Source organism: Solea solea, chromosome 10 (genome assembly GCF_958295425.1).
Source record: "Solea solea chromosome 10, fSolSol10.1, whole genome shotgun sequence".
Lineage (NCBI taxonomy): Eukaryota > Metazoa > Chordata > Actinopteri > Pleuronectiformes > Soleidae > Solea > Solea solea.
Genome location: NC_081143.1, coordinates 2,496,763 through 2,518,927, shown reverse-complemented (window position 1 = coordinate 2,518,927; position 22,165 = coordinate 2,496,763). Strand labels below are relative to the sequence as shown.

Below are 22,165 nucleotides of genomic sequence, written 5' to 3'. Positions count from 1 at the left end.
TCAGTGAGTAACATTGAGGATGGTTTATTGGCAGAAATTAAACATAATACCAATGAATGTTGGTACGTGTGTAATGTCTTTAAAATAAAATTGATCGGGGGTTTCACAGCCTTACAACAAGCCTTCTGTATGTACTGTACGGAAGCCGTCATGTTGCGCTGCCATGTTCCTACAGCAGCTTGAACAGACAAACCAGCCAGAGCATGCATTTTCAGTTTTGAAGTGGAAGCTTATCGCACACAAAAAAAAGAACGACATCCATTGTGGTATGGAAGGAGCCACCGTAGTTCCCTGACGTGCTTGGGAAAGAGAGTGGTGAGGAGTCTCACCATCAGATGCCGTTAATGTCACTCTCAGTATTCTTATGCACTGGTCCTTTAAAATGTCTTCTTTTGAAATTGTCAGGTTATCTCAATTCTATGAAATGGTACCAGGTTATAGAGATTACATACCAAGGAACCACTGCATATTCTTATAATCAATGTCCACCAAAGGTCCAAAACATAAAGAGAAGTCTGCAGTCTTGCAGCTCTCTAACAAAGCGCAGACAGAGAGAGCGCCCTGGTCGTGTTTACTGCTGTCAGCATGTCTGCACAGCACAGCCCTCAAATCCAATAGACTCTGACTCAATTAAATACTCCACCATATTGAATGGGAGTTTATCAATTGATTCGAGCTGTGGTAATGTGATAATCGAGGGGAACTGGATAGCATATTAGCACTAGGCCCTGACAGCATTATCGCATTTGCTCCCTATTGGATGCGGCTTAATCGAGCACCTTAGTGAACATGTCTTTATGTAGCCCTGGATTTAATTAAGATGGGCATTTTTTTTTCCTCAAACACAAAGCAAACTGTATCACATAATGTGCTACAGCTGATGAAAGTAAGTTAAATGCCATGCTTAAGCAATTAGTGAGGATGTCAGTTAGCATACAAAGCCATGCTATACAGTGCAAGGTGAAATGAGCTTGAAAAATCTAATTCAGTGCCATTTGGCTCCAATTTCATAGCTGCCAAGTAGAACCAAGGAAAAAGGGGAGACCCACAGCACACAGTGTCACAATAACCCTGCATAACACACAGAGGAAATGTAAGCAACTAATGACCAGTGTCAGATCGGACTTACACTACTCTCAGTCAGCACGTAAATCATATCAATAACAAAATATGCAAACACGCAGTGCCTTAAATGTGAAGGGTTTCCATGCAGGGAGGGCACATGTATGTAAAAAAACTAACAAAAAAAAAGGGGGGGGGGCATCCTTAGCAGGCCGGGCAAACATGGAGTCACAATGGATAGTAGAGCTTACCAGCAGTGGCAGGGTTGATGCAGTCAAAAAGGGTCCCTTTCCTTTAATTATTTACTTCCCTATCCGACATTGTCCTGCAAAAGGTAAAAATACATTCATTTGAGGGACCCTTTTCTGTGAATCAAGCAACCAGGAGCCCGTCCACTCGAGCATCGTCAGCATTGAGGAGAGAGAGAGCGGCAAATTGATTGGCTGTTGCTGTCACTGCGTGTGTGTGTGTGTGTGTATGTGTTACCTCTTTAGGACCTTTTCTGGCAAACACTGACTTTGTCAGGACCAGAAGTCAATACAGTGTCCAAGAAAGAATAGCTGTGCAAACCTGTGTGTGTGTGAGTGTGTGTGTGTGTGTGCATAAACCTGAAAATATACTACCTCCATATAGCAGGACTTAGATCAAAAAGACTGTATAAATCCTTTGTTCTTTTTTTATCCTCAGATAGTTCAGTTGCACCCATATGGTGTTAGCTTATGGCTATAGTATGGGAGTCATGATTCAAGGTCTGTGGCAGTGAGCCTGTATCCCTGTCTAGTCAAATACATATGTGGACACTTGGCTGTGAGAAGCTGGAATGTTCCAAGAATGTCTGGGAAAATGCCATAATCACGGATCAATATATAAAATATGATGGATGCATGTTGTGCGGCGGGTCACCAGATAACAGGCTCTTCACCGATTCACCCGGTTTAGCCCTGAACTTCAGGATGCTGTTGATGATGCTCAAGTAGGCAGGTCCTTTGCAACATGTCTCCATCTCTAAAACAACACCTTCACACTGCTAATAAGCTCTAAGTTAACCATTGCTATCTCAGTTTCAAGCTATTAAAGTCAAACATGTTAAATATCATGCAGTAATTAGTCTGCACTATAGCTACAGTAACCATTTTAATACTCACAATTCACAACCACATTGTTAGAATGTTACAACAATCGCTCAATGAAAAACCATTCACAGTTACCACCACACGCACGCACGCACGCACACACACACACATATATGTATATATATATATATATATATACATATACATATCCTCTGTCTTAATATCTGTGATATCTGAAGAGGAGAGATTATTTGCACAAACATTATTTAACTGCTGTGTTGGCAACGCTTCCATGCCCTAAATAATCAAAATTAGTCATCTGAATCTACACACAGGGGGTATAATGCACTTATCCCTTCATTTATCAGATTTAGACTTTCTGCCCCATTTCCCACTCCCCTCCATCCTTTCACCTCCATGCCTCCACCTTGGTACATTCTATCTTTCCTTACAGAAACCCCCCCCTCCCCATCCCTACCTCCCTGTTGGCCAGTAATGTGGCTGGCAAACCAATTTGACAGTCTCATCTTCGCCCAAAAGATGGGGGAGGCCTCTAGAGAGCCCATTTTGACTGTGCAGAGGAGGCAGAGCGAGTGCGTGCTTGTCCCAACTGGCGTTAATCATCTGATGGCCCTTGCCCTCTTGTTTGTTTATACGTGTGAAAACGTGTGTGTGTGTATATGCTGACTAAATGACTCATAATGTCTAAATGAGATGGAAAGCTGAGTGGTATTAAACTGACACCAGCGGTTCTTTGTCTTTCCTGTCGTTCAGGGTGTGTTATGAGGTTTTGGGTGCATGTGGGCGGACAAGAGTTTTAGCAACATTTATCACTCTCCGTCACCATTATTTCTCCTTCCCAGTGTTTCAGTGTTTTCAATAGCACGTTAACAAAGACATCTTTTGAATACCCTTAAATAAAAGAGTGAACATACATTAAATATGCAATTATATGGAGTTCTTTTGATAACAGGGTGCTTGTGCAGGAGTCTGTATGTACTTTCTTTAAGAATGAAATTATTCCCCTTATTCTCCACAAAACACATCACAAGGAAACTGTCAATGTTAAACTGAAGGAATTTTATATTTTAGTTTTCCATCTTTTAATCAGCAGATGTTTTTACTAGGCTAAGTGGCTTTTGCTAACATATTCTCTCTGAGAGCAGCATGTCCTTTGTTTATAAGAGACAAACAGAGAGCTGATTGTGGAGCAACAGAGCCGGGCCCACATGCCGTGTAGGGACCAAGGGAAAAGGAGGGAGTCGGAAAGAGAATGGGAGAGGGAAGGAAAGAGACTCTCCAACATAATTAACCTTCACTCTCCCCGTTTGCAGTGGCCCATGCAGGCACGACGGGCCGCGCACTCCTGCACCATGGGAATGCGGAAGAAAGAGGACACCTACTTGGTGTAGTGACACACAGTAGGAACAGGTCAGTGGAGAGTGGAGTGAAGGTTAAAAACATCAGCAAAGTAGGCTGCTCAAAGTGACATTAGTAAGGCAAGTCTTGTCACCCGTTAAAAATATATGATTAACGAGGCTAATAATGGCAATGATTACTGGTATGTGCATCTTTCCAGCAGTTAATCATGCACCTTCTTCAACACAATGCTCCCCACAAAAAATATGCACTCATTTACCTCCGTGCAGCAGGCAGCCAGGAGGCAGGGAAAAACACCCCACTGTAAAACCACACACACACACACACACGCACAGACACACACACACACACACACTTATGTTGCTCTCTGTTTTTACACTCAAAACACACATTACATGCTTGCTCAAGGGCACAATGAATTACCCTTTCCTGTATACGCATGTGTGTGTGAGGGTGTACGGATTGCAATTAAACACGTCCATGTATGCGCGTGTGTGCGTGTGTGTGTGTGTGTGTGTGTGTGTGTGAGATCTGCTGTTCCTTCAACAGTCTAATAAATAGCGCTGGAATCCAAACAAACTAAACTAAATAAACAGCAGCAGTATTTTTTCCATGGCTGCACATTTACAGTGTCCTACCCATACAATGTCACTGTTTATTTTTCTCTCGAGATCAAACTCCTCCTTCTCTCTTCTTCACTTTGATAGAGGAGGCATAGATCCTCGTGCCTGATGGTGTGTTTACGTGCTTTGGCTTTTCACTCAGTCAGTGGCCTAATCAGATACAGTATGTGTATGAGTTATTCTAGACTTTCCTGCTGCTGGAAAGTCTATACTCAATACAACAGTACTGAGTATAGAGGGGAAAGCCACTGCATATTATCATGCTGCTTATAGTATTCAGCTGTAAACACAACACCAAATAACCACTGCTTTAACTCCCTCAGATTAAAATTAAACTTTAGTCTACTATTTTTTATTATTATTATTATTATTATTATGTAGTAGAATTACTTTGTGTTAAGTATTAAGTGTATGCATTTGAGGTGAAACGCTGCCAGGGTTTTGCCTATTAATTGATACTGCCAACACTGTTGGAAAAACAATCATATTAAGAGAAAGAATGGAGTTTGACTTCATCTAATTTACTCGTAATAAACATCGAAACATTATTTTGTGCAAATATCTATGCAGTTTCTTAATCTTATCAGAGCAAATGCTCTTATGAAAACAACCAAATTATTCTCCCTTTTTATTGCTACCATTACACTCAAACATGCATTATATCATTAGAGGTTTATCCAGGGACAGATGTGATGAGAGCCTGGGCATCGCATTGACTTGCCTCAAAGCCCCAGGATTCCTTTAGCTGTGCAATGTCCTTTTTCTTTTGTGTTTGAATCAGCGGCAGAGTAATATTTCCCATGTGCTGTCAGGAATTTATTCCCCTACTGAAAAAGTATGGAAGGAGCAGTGTGTTTCTGTCTCAGCTGCCCACAGCTATACGGTGTACAGTGGGGTGGGGATTCGAGCATGAAAGGACAAATCACTTTATATTTACTTTGTCATTTATGTCTATGGATTAATAGTGGCCTTTTAGTGTGTGTGTGTGTGTGTGTGAGTATCAAAAATATTGTAATTCCCTTCACAGAACTCTTTGGCTCAACTCCAATTCTCAAATTGAAAGAATTCCTCATTAAATTACCCAGTAAATGCAAAATGTAAAAAGGGAAATTTTAGATTAGATAATTAGTTGGTAAGATTTTTTTTTTTTTTTTTTTTTTTTGTTACCAAACAACTGGTTTCCAGCATTACTAAAAGCTAAGGTTTGTGTGGTGCATGCTGGTCATGCCTGAGGCGTTCTCTATTTCTAAAGCCCAGTCAACAGAAGGGAACTAAAAAAAATCACCGGTGGCAGTAGAGCACACTGAGGCAGTGGATGCTAAAATAACACGTCTTGTCATCATGCTGCTGTCGGCACAGCTGCATCAGGTGAACAGCAGGGTTGCACCTTCGCTAACGCTAACTTGTCACCTGCTCTGTGCCCCCCCCCCCCCCCCTTCCCCCCCGTTCCCCTCCCGTATTCATTCTAATTGAGTCCCAGAATCACCTGCTCTATTTACATGCTGCTAATGAACGAACAATTGCTTTGAACAGATGCCACTGAAACAACAAATGTGATAAAGGCTTGGGGTGGAAAGGGAGCATCAAGCCGGTAACGGTGATTGAAGGTGGCAAAACCTCAGTGTGAATAAGAGGAAACCACTGAAGAAATGTCTATTTCTCAGTTTCATTGTTTATTTGGAAACACGCAATAACTTGTATCATGCCCCTAAATTTAAGTCTCACTTTTTTACACTTAAAGTATGGTGCACTTTAGTGGGGTTTTACATAAGGTATCTCAAATGTGTCAGTTAAGCTGATTTCACGCAGCCTTTAACATGAGTTCATACACAGCTATTATTTTGATATCTATTGCATTTTTCGATAAAATTCACACTAACACAAACTAACACTTACAAGTCACTCCCATAAAAGTTGCTTGTGTGTGTGTGTGTGTGTGTGTATCGTATTCCAGGGCAGTAGTGAAGTGTATGTACCTCCAGCATGTGCTATAGCATCAGCCTGCTGCTGGTGAGGCTGTGGCATACATATTCTGCCGAGTGAGTGTGTGGGACTGATATGTGCTAACAAGCCCAGGTGAGCATGGCTGGCCTCACCTCCTAATGCGCTAATAGATGCAGTGGTTTGACAAACTGCTGTCTTTGTTAATATATGCGCCTTTACCGCACCGTGACAAGGTGAGGGAGTGAGGGCAAGAAAACAGCACACTGCAGCTGGAGGGCTGATGGGTACGGCCTAGTGCTTGTGTGTGTACTTCTCATTCTGACACCCTACTCTTTCTGAACTTTGACTGACATGGAGCAGATGTCCCTGAGTCATTTTTTTGTGTTCCATTAGCAAACATATGCTATGTGATAGCTTATGTTAATAAGTGTCATTCTTTAATTAAATACTGTGGCTCAGTCTTAGATTTATTTGTATCAAAGGAACTTTCTTCATCAAGGGATCTTTCACAAAAATGCAGCCTACTATCTATTTAACCTGTCTCCTCATGGCTTTCATTAACACAACATATATACTTTAAACATGTATTATATTGACATTATATATACATTTACATTGAACCTACCTGTGACTTTCACAATTAAAATACATTTAAGCAAGCTCAAGCACCAACCTGTCTCGGCTCCGCCGGGAAGGGAAGGCGGCGTTGCAGCCAGCCACAGTGCACACATGCATCTCTTTGAGGTGGACGTTCTTGTAGTGCAGTTTCATGCTATAGGAGCTCTTGAAGCTCTTCTTACACACATAGCAGATCTTAGGGTCAGGACTTGAGCATGGATCTCCCTCTGGCGAATGAGAAGATGGGAATTTGGGTGGACTGGCGCCATAACCCATCGAAGAGATAAAGTTCTCGTGCAGTGCAGCCATACTTGCAGCGGCAGCGGCGGCGGCTGCCATGCCTCCATTATAAATACCATACTGGCCCATGCAGAACATGTCATACGTAGGATCATTGAGTTCTTCTTTGATCCTGATTGGGGGCTGATGGGGAGAAGGTGAGGAATGGCCCTTGCCCTCCATTTCTTTTCTTAAATGGGCTTCCTCACTACCCTCATCATCGTGTTCCTTGTCTAGACCCCTTCCACCCCTACTGTGTTTTTGCTGGTCCTCCACATCCATGAGCTCGTCACGATAGAACATCTTGGACTCAGAGGTTTCAGATTCATTCTCAAAGTCTCTTTCATGGTCCTGATCTTCAGAGGTGAAGCTGTCCATACAACGTAATTCACCAGAGCCCCGCAGGTCCATTCCACTCCTGCTGTCTCTACCAGTCCCCTCTCTGCAATCATCTTCACTCTGTCTCATCATTCCTCTTAAAGCTAATCCTGGGCTCATTTCATCCTGAGAAGGGGATTGCTGCCCACTACCACCACTGTGGTTGCCATTACCATTGCCACTGTTGTTGATGTTACAATTTCCATTCATTTTTATACTGTTGTGAAGAAGGGATGACTGGTGATGGTGATGATTTTGGTTCATATTATCGTCATCATCCTCATCTTTGTCCTCATATTCATCAGCCACATCAATAACTTCCTTCTCAATCTTCACAGGCATGCTAGATTTACGAGGCTTCTTTTTTGGTGTGGGGTCACTGTTAGCACTGGTGAGGTCCTGATGTGTAGTAGGTGTAGGTAAACGGTGGGACATGGGTCCTGCCTCTGACATATGTACGTTATTGTGTGAAGCCGCAGCTGCAGCAGCCAGGATCTGCTGTTGCTGGTCCATCAGGGTGGTACTGTTAGTGGTGGTGGGCAGAATGGGGCTGGTAGGCAGTGATACTGGAGGACTGACAAGGTCAGCAGGGGACAGGAGTGTACGGTAGAACGGGGGCACTGGCTGAACTGGTTGCACTGATTTCAAAGAAGGGAACACCAGTGGGCTTTGTAGGGGTGACTGGAGCATGGGGTCTACTGGTGGAGTAGTAAAACCCAGTGGTGGCCTTCCAGGGCTCGTGAGTGTAAAGCCACAATTTTTGCTGCTTGAGATGACAGGCGTACCACTGCTTGAAGTGGCACGGATTAGGTCCTTGTCACGATTATTCCGCAGCATCGGCATGTGCAGCCTGGGGTTGGGATTGGCACTGTGACGATTGCGACTGCGTAGTGAGCTGAAAACCATATTGCAGCCCTCAATGGTGCAACGGTGTTTAATCTTCAAGTGTACAGCATTAAAATGTATCTTAAGTGTGCCTTTGTCATAAAAGGTTTTGCCACAAGAGGTGCAGCACACACGACCCTTGCGAGAAGTAGCTCCCATGCGGCGCATACGATGCATTTTTGAGGAAAAAGAGGCATGGCTGATTGATTTAGACTGTTCATCTTTTACAAAGTGGTGGTGGACCTGGTTGTCACTCATGTTGGACTGCTGAGATTGATTTTGGGACTCTCGCTGTCCCTGTTGCTGCTGGAAGTGTGTTTGCTGTTGTTGACCTTGCTGGGTGGAAAGGGCTGGGGAGATGGGTGATGCTCTGTTGCTGGGCTCTGTCTTGGGTTCAATGTTGTTGTTAATTGATCCCAGGGTTCCGCGGCTTGGGCTCTGGCCTGTGCGGAAGGGTGACAGGGACACTTCTGACTCACTGGTCTCCACCTGTTCACCTTGGTTTGGAAGGCTGGGTTCCCGGAGCCGAAGCGTGGACTGTTCGATTGGCAGGCCATTAGGGGGCAAGCCAAGCATTGGTGCAGAGACGGGGTTGATGTATTGAAAGGGCAGGAGAAAGGCTAAGCTGTTGGGGATATTCTCAAAATGATGAATACTCGATGGGCTGCTGTTTTCTAGATGTGTCAGGAGCCCTGGGCTGCGGGTCCTGTTGTTGCTTTCAATGAATGTCCTAATACCAGAGTCTGTCTTGGAGGAGGGAACTGTTACTGCCTGACCTTCCTTCTCCTGAATGGCCATCAGCTCCACAATGGATTTTGTCTCACCAAAGCGCAGAAACTGCTGCAGGGTGATGATCTCTTCTTCTCGGGACATGATGGTCCAGCGGTCGAGCACCTTGCCTGCAGTATCCTAGATGCCCCAAGAGAGAAGACAAATGTACATACCATTATTGATTGTGCATAATCAATCTGGTCATAGAAAAAGAAAGACCAGCGTTAGTATGTCTGGGAAAGCATTTCTGCTGACAGAATTTAGAGGCGTCTACAGTAACATAAAAGAGCTTTGTCAAGAGTCTCACACATTTGCAAATTGTGTAACCATTAATTAAAATCACTGAGATTGTGCAATGTGTCTTCAACACTGTAGGGATGTTTAGTTGTGATATTAAATTTGCATGGCACACGATATTAACTCTTGTTGGGATTTCCTTTGTAAACACATTGTACCTTAAAAATTAGGTTATAGACATAATACAATACATAATTTAAGCCTCTAATTGCAATTCAGTCTCTGAACTCTTAACTCAAAATTACTTGTACCGTGACTGATACAGCTATTGGTATTTGGGATGGCATAAGTGTTTGTATGAACAAGATAGAAATGGATGAAAGAAGAGAAACTAAGTCGATGTAAACACACACAGGTTCCTGGGGGACCCGGCAAAAGTGACATCAAGGGATTAACACAAGCAATGACAATTAGTCACAAGGAAATGGTACTATTTCAAGTGTGCTCCCAGCCACTGGCATCTATAAAACATAAATGGCAACTCTGGTGAGTAAAAAGCTGCAAAAACCAACATCACAAAGCACAAAGGGCCTGTAAGGAGAAAACAGAGGATAAATGTTTTAAGAGCGACGGTGAAAGAGAGAGGGGAGCAAGGGAGAGACACGGAGGAAGAAGAGCAGAAAAACAGAGAAAATAAGTGTGAGTGGTTTCATATCATGCCCTCAGAAATACTGGAGAAATAGATTCCTCTGAGACGAAACATCAATAGTCACTGGGGTATTTGTTGTTAAATATACATTAAAAAACATTTTATACTTTCATTCTGTGTGTGCGCTGGAGTTTTTGCCTGGAGGTATGACTTTAAATTCTAGTCTGGGCACTGTTATTTCTTACTGCATGGTCATATGGGCATTAGTACTTTTATATGATATAATTGAAACAAAAAATGAAAGCAAATTAGAAAGTGAATCTTTAAATAGGTCCACAACCACATTTCTTAAGAAATTGTAGTTCTAAGACGTGCTGCAGTCTTTTGATAATTTCTTGTGACAAAAAAGTATTAGTTTGTAAATGTTGGTCTAAAATTACAAGTATAATTAAATGTAGGGGAAGAAATGCTATTTAAATGTGTTTTTTTAGTATCTTTATAATTAGTAAATAGCAATAGAGATTATGTGCATTTTGGGGATCAATTTAAGTCACTTTAAGACATGTTCAATTCCAGTGTGTTCCACTTTTTATGATAGCATGAATTGAATTTATATATAAAAAAACATTCCTACGGTCCACAACCTTCTATATTTTAATGGAAGCTCTATTATTAAATGCTAGGATTAGACGAGGATTATAGTTGATAAGAAAATAATTAAGTAAAACTACCAGAGGATTGTAATGCTTATCAAATTCACACAGCTCCCGTGGCCTGTCTTAATCACTGACTGGAGGAAGGTTTAGCAGACATGTATTTTATCCTCTAGTCCCAACATGTGTCACTCATGAAGGCAAAGAAAAGCCACAGTCCAAACTATATCCCATTAGTGTACTGAAGGGCCAGCCAGCTGTCAGAACATGTCAGCAGTTCTGATATGCACTGGACCCGGTGAAATGGCCAGTTAACAGGAATCAACACAGACTCAAAGATGGAGCAAATTCATTTTGTAAAGAATGTGCAAGGAAAAAGTGGATTGAAGTCAATACTGGTTTAAATGCCAAGAAGCTTTTTGATACATTGTTGTTTAAATGCTTTAACGTTACATAATTGAAACAGCATATTTTTCAACGCATCACTTTATCTATAATTCCATGCAGATAACCCCCATAGAAACTGATAACAGTTAAAGGTGAGAACAAAATGCATGAATTGGAGGCGAGTGAGTTTCTAAAGTGTGTTGACAAAAACAGCCCCCTATAGTCCTCACCACAGTAAGTCTCACCAATCCACTCCCCTACATTAGCCTTGTGATGCTGTGAGAGAAACAAATATGCCATTAGAAGCACTTTTACAAGTAGGCACTCATCTTCCAATTAGCTTAATGTGGCCCTCTTTCCCCTGTATTTTCCAGGCGTGCCCCACCTCTTCTTGTACACTCCCTCCAGGAAAATCTCATTAATCCACCCCTCCCCCCTCTGCACCAATGCTATGACATATTAGTCTGTCATTATGCATCCCAGAGTCCTTTAAACAATACAGCTAAACCTCTGTTTGCCAGGTTAATGACTATTAGCCAGTAATTACAGAAGAGAGACGATAGGGTACCCACTTTATCTGGTGGACAGCCTGCTGCTATTAGTTTATTTTATCTGCCTGCCTCCACGTCTCTCAGAATTAATCTAGCAATGGCCGTATTTATTCATTTCTCTGCTGCAGTGATGCATTCTTAATTCATGGCTGTCTCTAATACTGTGGTGCTGGGTGTTGTGTAGTGGGTGTGTAGTTGGGTATCCACCTTGCAAATTGCTGACAATGAGAATGAGCAAATGATGGCCTTGTCATGGGCCGGGGCAACACTGTCAGTTAAAACAAATCAGGCAATTATGCAATTAGCAGGTTATGTGTCGGGCTGTATTATAAGGGCCGGGCTGTGCACAGTTGTTAGGTTGCATAGTGTGCATTAGGGATTAAAAGCTTAACTTGTATTTGCTTTTCACTAATCATCACCTATCATACTCAGAGACTGAGTCTATTTGGTAAGCATGAAAGGAGAAGTAATGGTAAGCACTCTTTGAAAAAAAGAATATATTATTTATGAACGTGTCATATCGACCTATGCTTGTGTACACATGATCTCAGACACTCACTGAACTCATGTGACACCGCATCTCTGATACGTACGGTACATTTTCATGTCAAAATATAAACTGGAACATATGTACAACCTGTGTAGACTGACAGCTACGGTGGTTCCAAAGGAATATAACGACAATTCAACTGATCGTCAGACAGTTTCATATTATTGTAATAAGGAGGATCAGTTCTCACAATGGCAAAGTAAACCATGGGAACCACATTGATTCACCAATCACCTTGCAGTGAATGTGATCTCCACCAAGCCTCTGGGGAAACCCCATTGATCTTCAGTCCTGCTTCAGATCCACTTCTTTTATAAAAAAAACTGCTCTATCCCTGTGTTTGCTTCTTCAGGGGAGGTTAAGCAGAAGTTCCTTGTGATCTGAGAAGGTCTTGAACCTTGCTGCTTCCTTTTTCCATATTCTGTTTCCTCCACCCCATCTTGGGCTGTATGAATAATGCAAAGGTTCTAGTGGCAAAGGGTGCCATGGGGGATGGGTTCACGCAAAGCCCACAGCCTGGAGCCATCACATCAGAGGGCAAGAGCTCCCAAGACACAAACTGCACCCCCATTGGCTTCCCAGTGGCAGGTTGGAGGTCATGTGTGAACAACCAGATCTTCATCTTCCCCTGTGATGGACTATGGGGAAATCAGAAGCTCTGTCCAGATGTGGGAGGAGGACATTTGTAAGAATCATAGAGGTTGAAATTTACACTCTGTGATCGTTGTTAATTCCTCTTCAGTGTTCTGCACATCAAAAGAATGCGTTGCTTTGGACCTGACCTTGTGTATCTGCCTTAGATATCTGCTGTTTGCTCACTGGTAAATGCAGCAACTTGCATCTTTACAAAAACACAGTCAATAACATTTTAGTCACTGTGTGGTTGCTTATTACAGGGCTAGGCATTTCACATCATTTATTAGTGAGTTATCAAACTGCAAAACATAACAAATTAGCAACCAAATAAATAAAGTAGTTTTGGTCTCTTGTACATTCGCAGACAGCCTGGTTACCTTCCTCTTTAACACTTACACTCAGGATACAGGTGATGAAACAGATTCTGAAAATAATGTTATATTATTTTTGGACACTTGCGTTAATCTTTGACGTTTTTACTGGTAAAGTTGGCATCCATTCATTTTAACTTTAACAGAGGAAAGTCTTGGAGGAGGAGAACTTGTAGCTACATAGGCATGAAACATAAATAACATCTTCCTTTTTTTCATATGTCAACCCCTCCAACAGCCGGCTGACGCTCATGACTACCAGATAGGACTGCTTGCAGTGCTTCTGGTGTGAGTAAATGTGAAGAGGCCACAGGGCAGATGCACTGATCAACCAACAGGCAGTGATACCCTGCTTTCACCTCTCAACCCGATTTAACTCATGGCTTTGGTTAAAAATTCATGACTGTGTGTTAGTTGTTGCTAAGGGCACACTAATCGACTGTAGTGAGATTTATAGTCTAGTTTCAGACTGCAAGGATGGGGAGGGAGGATCAGGCGGGCTTATTATAAAGGACTTCAGTACAGACCGGTGAGTCACAATCTGGCACATCCCAAGTTCCAGGTGGCCTTTAGTAAACAGGTTCAGAATCTTTTCCCACTAAATTGTCTGAATTCATCACCAGCTTTTGAAAACAAACCTGTCATTTTTGAAAGGGTCTTCTGACCTCTGATTCATCCTCCATCTACCTTGACCTCCACCACCATCATCACCAGATATTTGTTTAAAAGCTGTCCCCCGGCAACTTCACAAAGCAAAAAGGACAGTGCTTTGGCCACGGCCCAGCAGAGGTGCAGATGGAGCAGCACATGGAAACCATTTCAGGGCCTGGTGCGCTACAAAGCAAAGCCGACTATTCCCTGAATTCAGAACCGCCTCGCAGCACTTACATGTGAGCAGCGTCTGGGTCTGGACTGATGTATTGATTCCCTGTCTCTTTACACAAAGCATACACAATAACATTGGCTTGCCTCGCCCAACTGTGCTAAGAGACCGTAGCCGTGGTCAATGTATAAAACTCAGCGGACCCAGCACTGAGCTAGAGGGGATCCCTCAGAGAAGAGGGGTGCAGTGATAGAAGCAGCGGGGTATGCCTGATGGTTCACATTAATTGAGGATGATTCGTGTGATCTCCTGGGTCTGTATGCAGCAGCCAGGTCTATCATGGGCCTGGGAGACAGATGTGGGGGCTGCTGTGCTCCCTCCAGGGCCAATGGAGAGCAGTGAGGCAGCTGAGAAATGGTCTGTCTGTCCAGTGTGTGTGTGTGTGTGTGTGTGTGTTGGTAGGGATGTGGAGGTGAGGGAGGGGGCTGACAACCTGCTTTTCTCTCCCTCTTATATCACATCTCCTTTGTCTTGATTACTTTTTTGGCAGGAGGCCGGTACAGAGAAGGTGCATTAACATATGCTCACAATTTGCTCCTTGGCCATATAATCACATGTTTGTACTGTGGTCATGGTGTATCAGTCATTTCTTTCTCTCTTTTGTGATAACATATCCCATTATACGCTGATAATGAATAGCAAACACAGTCTTTGACAAATAACTGTGATTCAGAAAGGTACAACTTACTTTAAAACTAAACAGAAAGGCTCCCACTCACAAACCTGCATGTGTTTCACAAAACAGAGGGTCAACAAGTGCAAAACTCTCTTGCATTTTCCCTGAATTTCCCTCCATACTTTTTGGAAAGAAACACTAATGTCCACACAATCAAAAAATCAAAATAAAAATGTATATACACACACACCACTTTGATATGATGTGTGTAAGAGGACGTAAATGTGAATGGATCTAGCTGGGAATAGACAGAGGTGTCTGTAAAACACAGACACGTTGCATTAGAGGAGCTTTTCAGCCTTCTCTTGTGTTTTTGCTATGGAGCATGTAGAAGGAAAGAGAATAAGCTAATGGACTCTTTACTTAATGTGATCAGAGCCATTATTGACATGCTGCCAGGAAGATGCAAGACCATTAACTCGAGCCTCTCTCTCTCTCTCTCTCTCACTCTCTCACTCACTCACTTGCTGGTACCTTCCCTCCAACCCCTTCCTATCCCCAACAGTATTTCACTGCTGACCTGACTCACATACGAAAGGAGGGCCACTCGGGGGATCTTTGTGCCACAGAGGAGTCTGCGTCTGTCATGTTAACTAGGAATCTGTGATACAGGCCATTGGGAGGATTGGCAACAAGATGTTGCTCAGGACGTGGCAATTATAAATAAGTCCTAGTAGTGGTATATAATGTGAGCTTTTGTCCAGATATGAGGAATGAATATGAGTGAGTTTCTGGACAACGGCTTTGATTTTTAAGCAGAGGAAAACTGGTAAAGGAAAAACTAGGAGTACAGTAGCGTTAAGAATGTTGTTATCAAAGTGAAATCTGGTGCTGAGTGGGTAAAAATGGCGCCTCACTGGAATTGTTGCCTGGCATATGTAAGCTGGCTCATTCATCCATCTTGGAGGTGGAGGGTGCCAGTGTGGCTGCAGTGTAATTTACACTACCCCAAGCTATGTGCCAGAATACATCTATCCCTGTGGCCCAGGGGCTCACATCGACATAGTGTATGTGTGCGTCTGTGATCATGTGGGTACAACAGGAAGTGGTGCTCAGGTCTCTTGGGGCATGGTTCCAGGTCCCTGGGCCTGTCTACTGTCATATGTTCCAGAATGGTGATTACTTACTGCAAAAATAAACACCGTTACCATCTGGTGCTGCTTCTTTGTACTGTAACTTATACACCAAGAAAAGCCATAGACCATCAAAACAGAATGGAGAACAATAACAGGAAAAATAAAAAAAAAAATCCAAGCTGCACTGTAAAATGTGAGCGTTTCATTTTAAATCTATGTACATGTTTGTAAACATATTCTACATAAAAACTCATCTCTCGTTTTTGGATGCTCAGAATAAAAATCTTTCTCTGATCTTTCTGAGGAGGCAAATGGAGAATCACAAAAGGTTCACTGGGACGCACAGTGAGAACGTTGGGAAGATGGGGGTCATTCAGGAACGTTAAAGCCTTGCAGATCCAGCAGATGTTTGATCCATCTACGGCACATCTGGTCCTCAACACACTCAATCCATTTCACTTGACTTGTCCTTTTTAGATTTTCATTGTTCCTCATGGTCCACTAAACTCCACATTCCCCCCTGTGGCCCACAAATATTCATTCAAATCCATTCACACTATAGACAAAATTTCAACATATAGGCTTTTGTTTTTGCATGTGATTTGAAGGGTGTGCATCTGTTATTGCTTCTATTGTTTTGTTGAATTTAAATATTTGGTGGTGATCAAACATCTGTATTTCATATCACAGATGCAGGGCGGTCCCTTCTAAAATGGGTTATAAACTGTAATAATAATACCCAACAAGAAACTCCAAACTCCAGTGGCACTAGTCGGGGAAATGAAAGGTGTCATTCTGACTGCAGTGGGGCCTGAGAGGGTCATACAGCGCTTAATAGTTTCATTGTTTCTTTTATTGTTGGAAACAGAGGGGTGTGCACCGTGCAGGTTTATGAATTCTGGAGTGCGACGTGACCAGAGGACTGTCAACTCCCAGTAACACGGCATGCAACTTCCTTTGATAAATGTCAACTTCATGACCCAGCCGCTAATCCCTGGCAGGCTGGGTGGCTGTGTCAGTCCACACAATGTCTGGGCTTGGCCCCGGTGACATTGGGGAAGTGAACCAAGCTTCTGCTGTGTTTTTTCAGAGAAGGGATGCAGGCTCCCCCGGAGCTTCAGGCCCAGACAAAAACTTAACCTGTGAGGGCGTGTAAAAGGTTTCAGACCAAAGTGTACTTTAGTCTTTGCAACATCTAAAATGAAAATGAAGCACTTGAAGTGCAAATTGAATGTGTTTGCTTTGTTGATAACACTGTTGGATTTTCCTGATTTTAGCACATGTGTAACATTATCTTCCTGTGTTTGGGTCTGGCCTGGACTGGCAGTGCTGTGCAGTGCAATGCTATTGATCCCTATGGCCTTGTGGTCTACAGGGTTCCTGTCAGTAAACGCAATGAGCTGGAGCACATTCCATTCCCCCTTTCTGCCCTGTGTAGCACTACAAGCTAAACAGCCATCACAGAAACTCAATACAGGCAGACGGAGCTGCACTCGTCAGCTAACAGCAGGGCCGTACAGTGTCCCGTGAGGCTATGACTAAGTCAATTCGGTGTCAGTGTAGCATCACACCTCGCAGACCTGTTGCCAGGCTAATATGTCGTGCTAATATGTCTCTCCATATGAATTACAAGGCAGTGAAAGGAACCCAGATGCAATAAGTATAGATTAGCTAATGTCTGTGTTCTTTCTGAGTCTTGTTGGAATGGGGGGGAGAAAGGAGGAGGAGGAGGGGCAATGATAGTAATAGCCTTTAACAGGGTGTCTGGCTCTGGCTTGGAGGTGATATGGGCGCACACAGACTTCTGGGATTTCTGAGGAGCTCTGGGAAATAAACTCTCTTCTCCACCACAGAGGAAAATCGGAAGGAATGAGAGAGATAACATTGAAATAATTATTAGAAAAGGACAAGAGCGCCACGGGCTGTTCATGCTGACTATTGATCAACCTGGAGGGCCAAAGGTGTTTGGGTTAGAGGTCTTGAAGCCCTTACCATGTCTGCTGTCTGTCTGTGTGTTAATATGTGGACCTATTGATTTGCATTGTACTTGTGTAGTTGCTCAGTGTGTAGGCCAAAGCGCCTGACAGATGCAGAGTGGGATGAGAGCAAAGCTTGGAAAGCAAATGAAAGAAAAAGGTGGGAGAAAAGGTGAGCGTGTGGTCAAATGGGGGCGTAATTAGGAACCATGTTACCACTAAACTCTATATATTGATCAGAGATAATTCACATGCACCATATCTTACCCTCAGTGCTTTAATAATTCATGCTGCATATAACTCTGGTTCATTGCTGCCCGATAACCATTTACACATGCCTGTTAGCCTGATTCCAAACCTTTTTTTTTCTTTAAGAAATCTGTATGTCTGAGCAAACTAGTATTTAAAACCCCCATTAGACTCAAAGTAATAAATGGGAAGAGTTGGAAATGTCTGATTCTATTCATTAGCTATGTTCATTGCCCACACTGTTTTTTTGTTTTTGAAAAGTAAATCATCCTATTTCTGAAAGGCAGGAAAGTTAGACAGAAGTTTAATTTTGTAGCTGTAACATTCAGACCTTTTTTTTTTTACCAGTTTTCCAACAAACTTTTATCACATCAGTAGATTTGAACACTAGTTCAGACAGACACCTGACAAAGAACATGAATAACATATGCTTTATTACAGACAGACACACATACACACACACACACACACACACACAGGCCATATTTGCCATTGGCAATCCCTGCAGGCAGATCTGGAGTGAGTAGGCCAGTGTGCCCCTTACCCAGCGCTGGGTACCACGCTGAGCTGCTTTGATGTATGTGTGTGTGAGGGTTTGAGTGAGTAGTTGGAGGTCAGTGAAACAGCAGAGGGACTGTGTAATCCTCTGACATGCCTGTGGAAAAATACAAGGATCTCTCTGACAGTGGCTGAACTAAAAACTTAAGGCTCAGAGGAGCAGTCAGTGTGTCCACAGGTTCATGTGCATGCCTCAGAGTGCAGGGTGTGTGGCGATACAGACACACACACAGTTACACATAATTGAGATGCATTACAGTGTTCAGAGTCAGTCTCCCTTGTGAGGTTTCTGGCTTGGTGACACTAATTCTTGAAAGGCTATGTCACTGGCAGAGTGGTGTTCTTGCCATGTAAGGTGCAGTTCTTAACTAAAACGGCAAGCTGCATTGCTTAGGGCCTACACACACACACACACACACACACACACACACACACACACACACACAGGTCCAGGTACTTTAACATAGCTTGATTTTGCCACTGGAATACAGGACGACAAACTTTGTTCGACTGTGTCTTACATTTCCTTTCGTCTGAAGAGATGCTGAATCCTTAAACAGTGATAGGATCCCGGTCTGTTGATCATTAGAGTTTGGCAGAGTAACCCGCAGCCACATGTGCGAGGGGTAGCAATACAATACAACTAATGTGCATGAAAGTCCTGAGTGTGTGTGTAAGTGTCCTCATATGTACGTTATGTGGGGTCTTGAGAAAATGAAGAAGATTTTCTGCGTGTGAAACAGCCTCAGGTCTGATGTGAGCTCTGCAAAACTATTAAGCAACAAAACCATATAGTGGACATTTCATCTTGTGATTGTCAAATCGCCCATCTGACTGCTGTGAATGTCCCCGCTTAACCCTTGAGATACTTGCTAATGGCTCTCACAGTGGAATTATTTACTACACGTGGCAGCGGGACAAATGGGTCAAATTGTGTGTGTGTGTGTGTGTGTGTGTGTGCGCACTTGTGTCCCTTGTAGTCATTGTGAATGAAAGGGAATGATGGAATCATTGAAGCACACAGTGAGAGAAGAGGAGAAAGGAGAGGGGGACTGAAGGAGGAGGTCTGAGTGGTGCTTGCTAAAGTGAAAAATCATGCCATGGTGCAGAGGGGCCTGGTTTTGTCCTCGGGGAGAAGTGACTACATCTCTGCTGGCACTCAAGTGCTCTTAAATACTCTCCCTTTTCTCCATCCCCCTGTCACCCTAACCCATGCCTATACCCCCCCCAACCTCTCCATCCCTCTTTCTCTTCCTTCCCTTGTTCTCCCTTGGCCCAGTGCAGGGACAAATGGCTATTTGCTGTACAAGTCCCACAACATGTTTGTATCTATACTCGTACTCGTCCCTAACAGTGAACAAACACAGGGTAGACCCGTCCTTTATCTGCAAATTGCTCCCCAGATCACAAAAGCCAAGTGAATGGAGGTATCAACAAAAGACGATATGCAGTACAAGAGGCCAGAACACTTGTCTGTAAACAGTCTTTAATTCACTCAGGACCAGGACAGTCATTGTGTGTCTTTGAATGTGTGTGTGTTGTCTGAAGTTTTTTTTTGGTCCCAGCAGATTTGATTTAATTCACAAATTTGAATTTGAATAGTTTTAATGTGTAGTTATAGTATATGTACAGTAATATAATGATCAACTCACACTCAGAGATCCTGTTCAAGCCTAAATGTGTCATGTGGAGACAAAGGGCTCACGTCTTGATTTAGCTGCAGCTGAAGTGAGCAGCGCGGAGATGAAGGCTGTCTGCGTAACAGGAATCAACAGTGCTGCTAACAGTCACCTGCTGGGGTTAACCAGGCACTTGCCATCACATTCACAATGTAGATGAAACACAGTAGCAGACGAGCCTTTCATTCTCACACCAGTTATAGCAGCCTTTCTGTCAGAAGCACTGAAACGCTGAACCTCTGCTCTGTGTGTGTGTGTGTGTGTACAGGAGTGCATGCATCATAGACATATCCCCCCCCCCCCCCCCCCCCCCCCCCCAATTAGCACAAGGGAGTCCTGGGGGCAATCAGAAGTGAGGTTAATGAGAGGGGGAGAGAGCGGAAAAGGCAAGGTAGGGGTGCGGCATGTAACATGCATCACCCTGCACTCATGCTACAGTATAACACACCCTTCTTAACACGTTATCACCCATAAGCCCTTTCATCCTCGTGACACCCACACTGATGTTTGGGCCAGTGCCGTACGTACAGTACATTAAGTGCATGACAGAGTCCCCGTGTCTGTGTCCTGGTGATCCCTTCAGCCACTTTTGTCTCGTATCATGTCTCCCTTCACATGTCTCTCTCCAGATGTGACAGCATGCTTCCCATATCAGACACGATTTGGCACACTGGGATAAAAAAAAAAAAAAAAAAACAAGACACGGGGAGGGAGCGAGACAGAGCTGCCACAGTGGTCTTGGCATCTGTCTGTTCTCGACTGGTGTGCAGCGATGCTGGGGGGGGGCGGGGGGAGAGAAAAGCACACTCTGCCAGATGTCATTGCAGAACATTGCTGGGGCAGTGTGCACATCACCAGTGTACTTCATCCTCTCACAAGGATTCACTTTGTTTCACAGAAAATGAAATAACATTTTCAATTATTGAAACTGTCCACTGGGTCGATGATGTCTTGTGGCTCAGTTGGCTGACTGCAGTTCACTAAGTCCTGGCACACATGCTCTCCACATGGATTGGCATAACACTGACTAGTAGCATAGTTTGTGCATTTGAAAAGGATAACTCAATTTGTGTTCATTTGTAGAGTGATAGAGTATTTTAAACTGGAGCATATTTAGCCTCAAATGGACAGTCGGTATCAGCAGCAGCGGAAAATGACTTGGGCTTTTGGTCACAGAAGAGAATCAAAGTGACTGATATCACTCATGGATTTTACTGCTCAGTAACTGAAAATGTACGTCAAATTACTCCAAGTATCTTCTGTGTGTGTGTGTGTGTGTGTGTGTGTGTTTCAGCATCATATTGCAGTCCCACGGCCTGTGCACTTGCTCTCTGTGTCTAGTGTCTCAGAGGAAATGTGTCAGGGATGGTGGCTCATGTGGCCGTCACGGAGAAAAGAGGATCGTGCATTATTTAAAAGAGTGCTGCCATTAGAGACATTTATGCAGTAGAATGATCACATTATGGCACAGATACACACACGCACACGCACACACACACACACACACACAGGCCTTATAGCTTTGATCCCCTTTTTCCAGGATTATATTGACGCGAGGGCACTCTGGTTACAAACATCTTCAGCTGACTCCAACTGTCAGAGTTGTATTATAGTTTCCCTTGATTTCACACTTTCTCACCGCTGCCAAGACAGGACTCCAGGGTCACCGTTCATCCAAGCAAAATACTGAGGTTTTTTTTTGGTTTTTTTGTCCAGAGATTAAAGACGCTGGCTTCAAGTGAACCTGACATTTTTTTTGTCTGTCACTTTTTCATGTCACATGGGGAATACAACTAATTTTCTCCCACATCTCGGAGCACAGCTACCTCTCTCTCTCCCCCACGTCTGTCTTCTGGCTTGCTTCTGTACCTCTCACCCGTTAACAATAATGCTTGGGGCCAACACAGATGTAAGAAGTAACAGCGACGCACAGAGAAGAAAAGATGAGCGGAAAAAAAAGATAGAAGATGAGAGAAAGGGAAACAGACGGGTAACGCTGCTCACAAGCATCACTTGTCAAT

General features: G+C 43.4%; 1 protein-coding gene across 7 annotated transcripts in view; it reads right to left on the bottom strand.

Annotated features, from left to right (window-relative positions):
• The window catches only part of bnc2 (basonuclin zinc finger protein 2), a 151,147-nt gene that overhangs the window by 5,766 nt on the left and 123,216 nt on the right, over nucleotides 1-22,165 (bottom strand). For 4 of the 7 annotated variants that reach the window (XM_058639935.1, XM_058639939.1, XM_058639934.1 and 1 more), the window contains 2 exons: nucleotides 6,756-9,151; nucleotides 3,775-3,816 (listed from right to left, as the gene is read on the bottom strand). In XM_058639935.1, the coding sequence (XP_058495918.1) occupies nucleotides 3,775-3,816; nucleotides 6,756-9,151 (2,438 nt within the window). Of the gene's footprint in view, nucleotides 1-1,313; nucleotides 1,388-3,774; nucleotides 3,817-6,755; nucleotides 9,152-22,165 lie in introns of all 7 variants that reach the window. The other 3 variants (XM_058639940.1, XM_058639941.1, XM_058639936.1) reach the window with 3 other exon arrangements.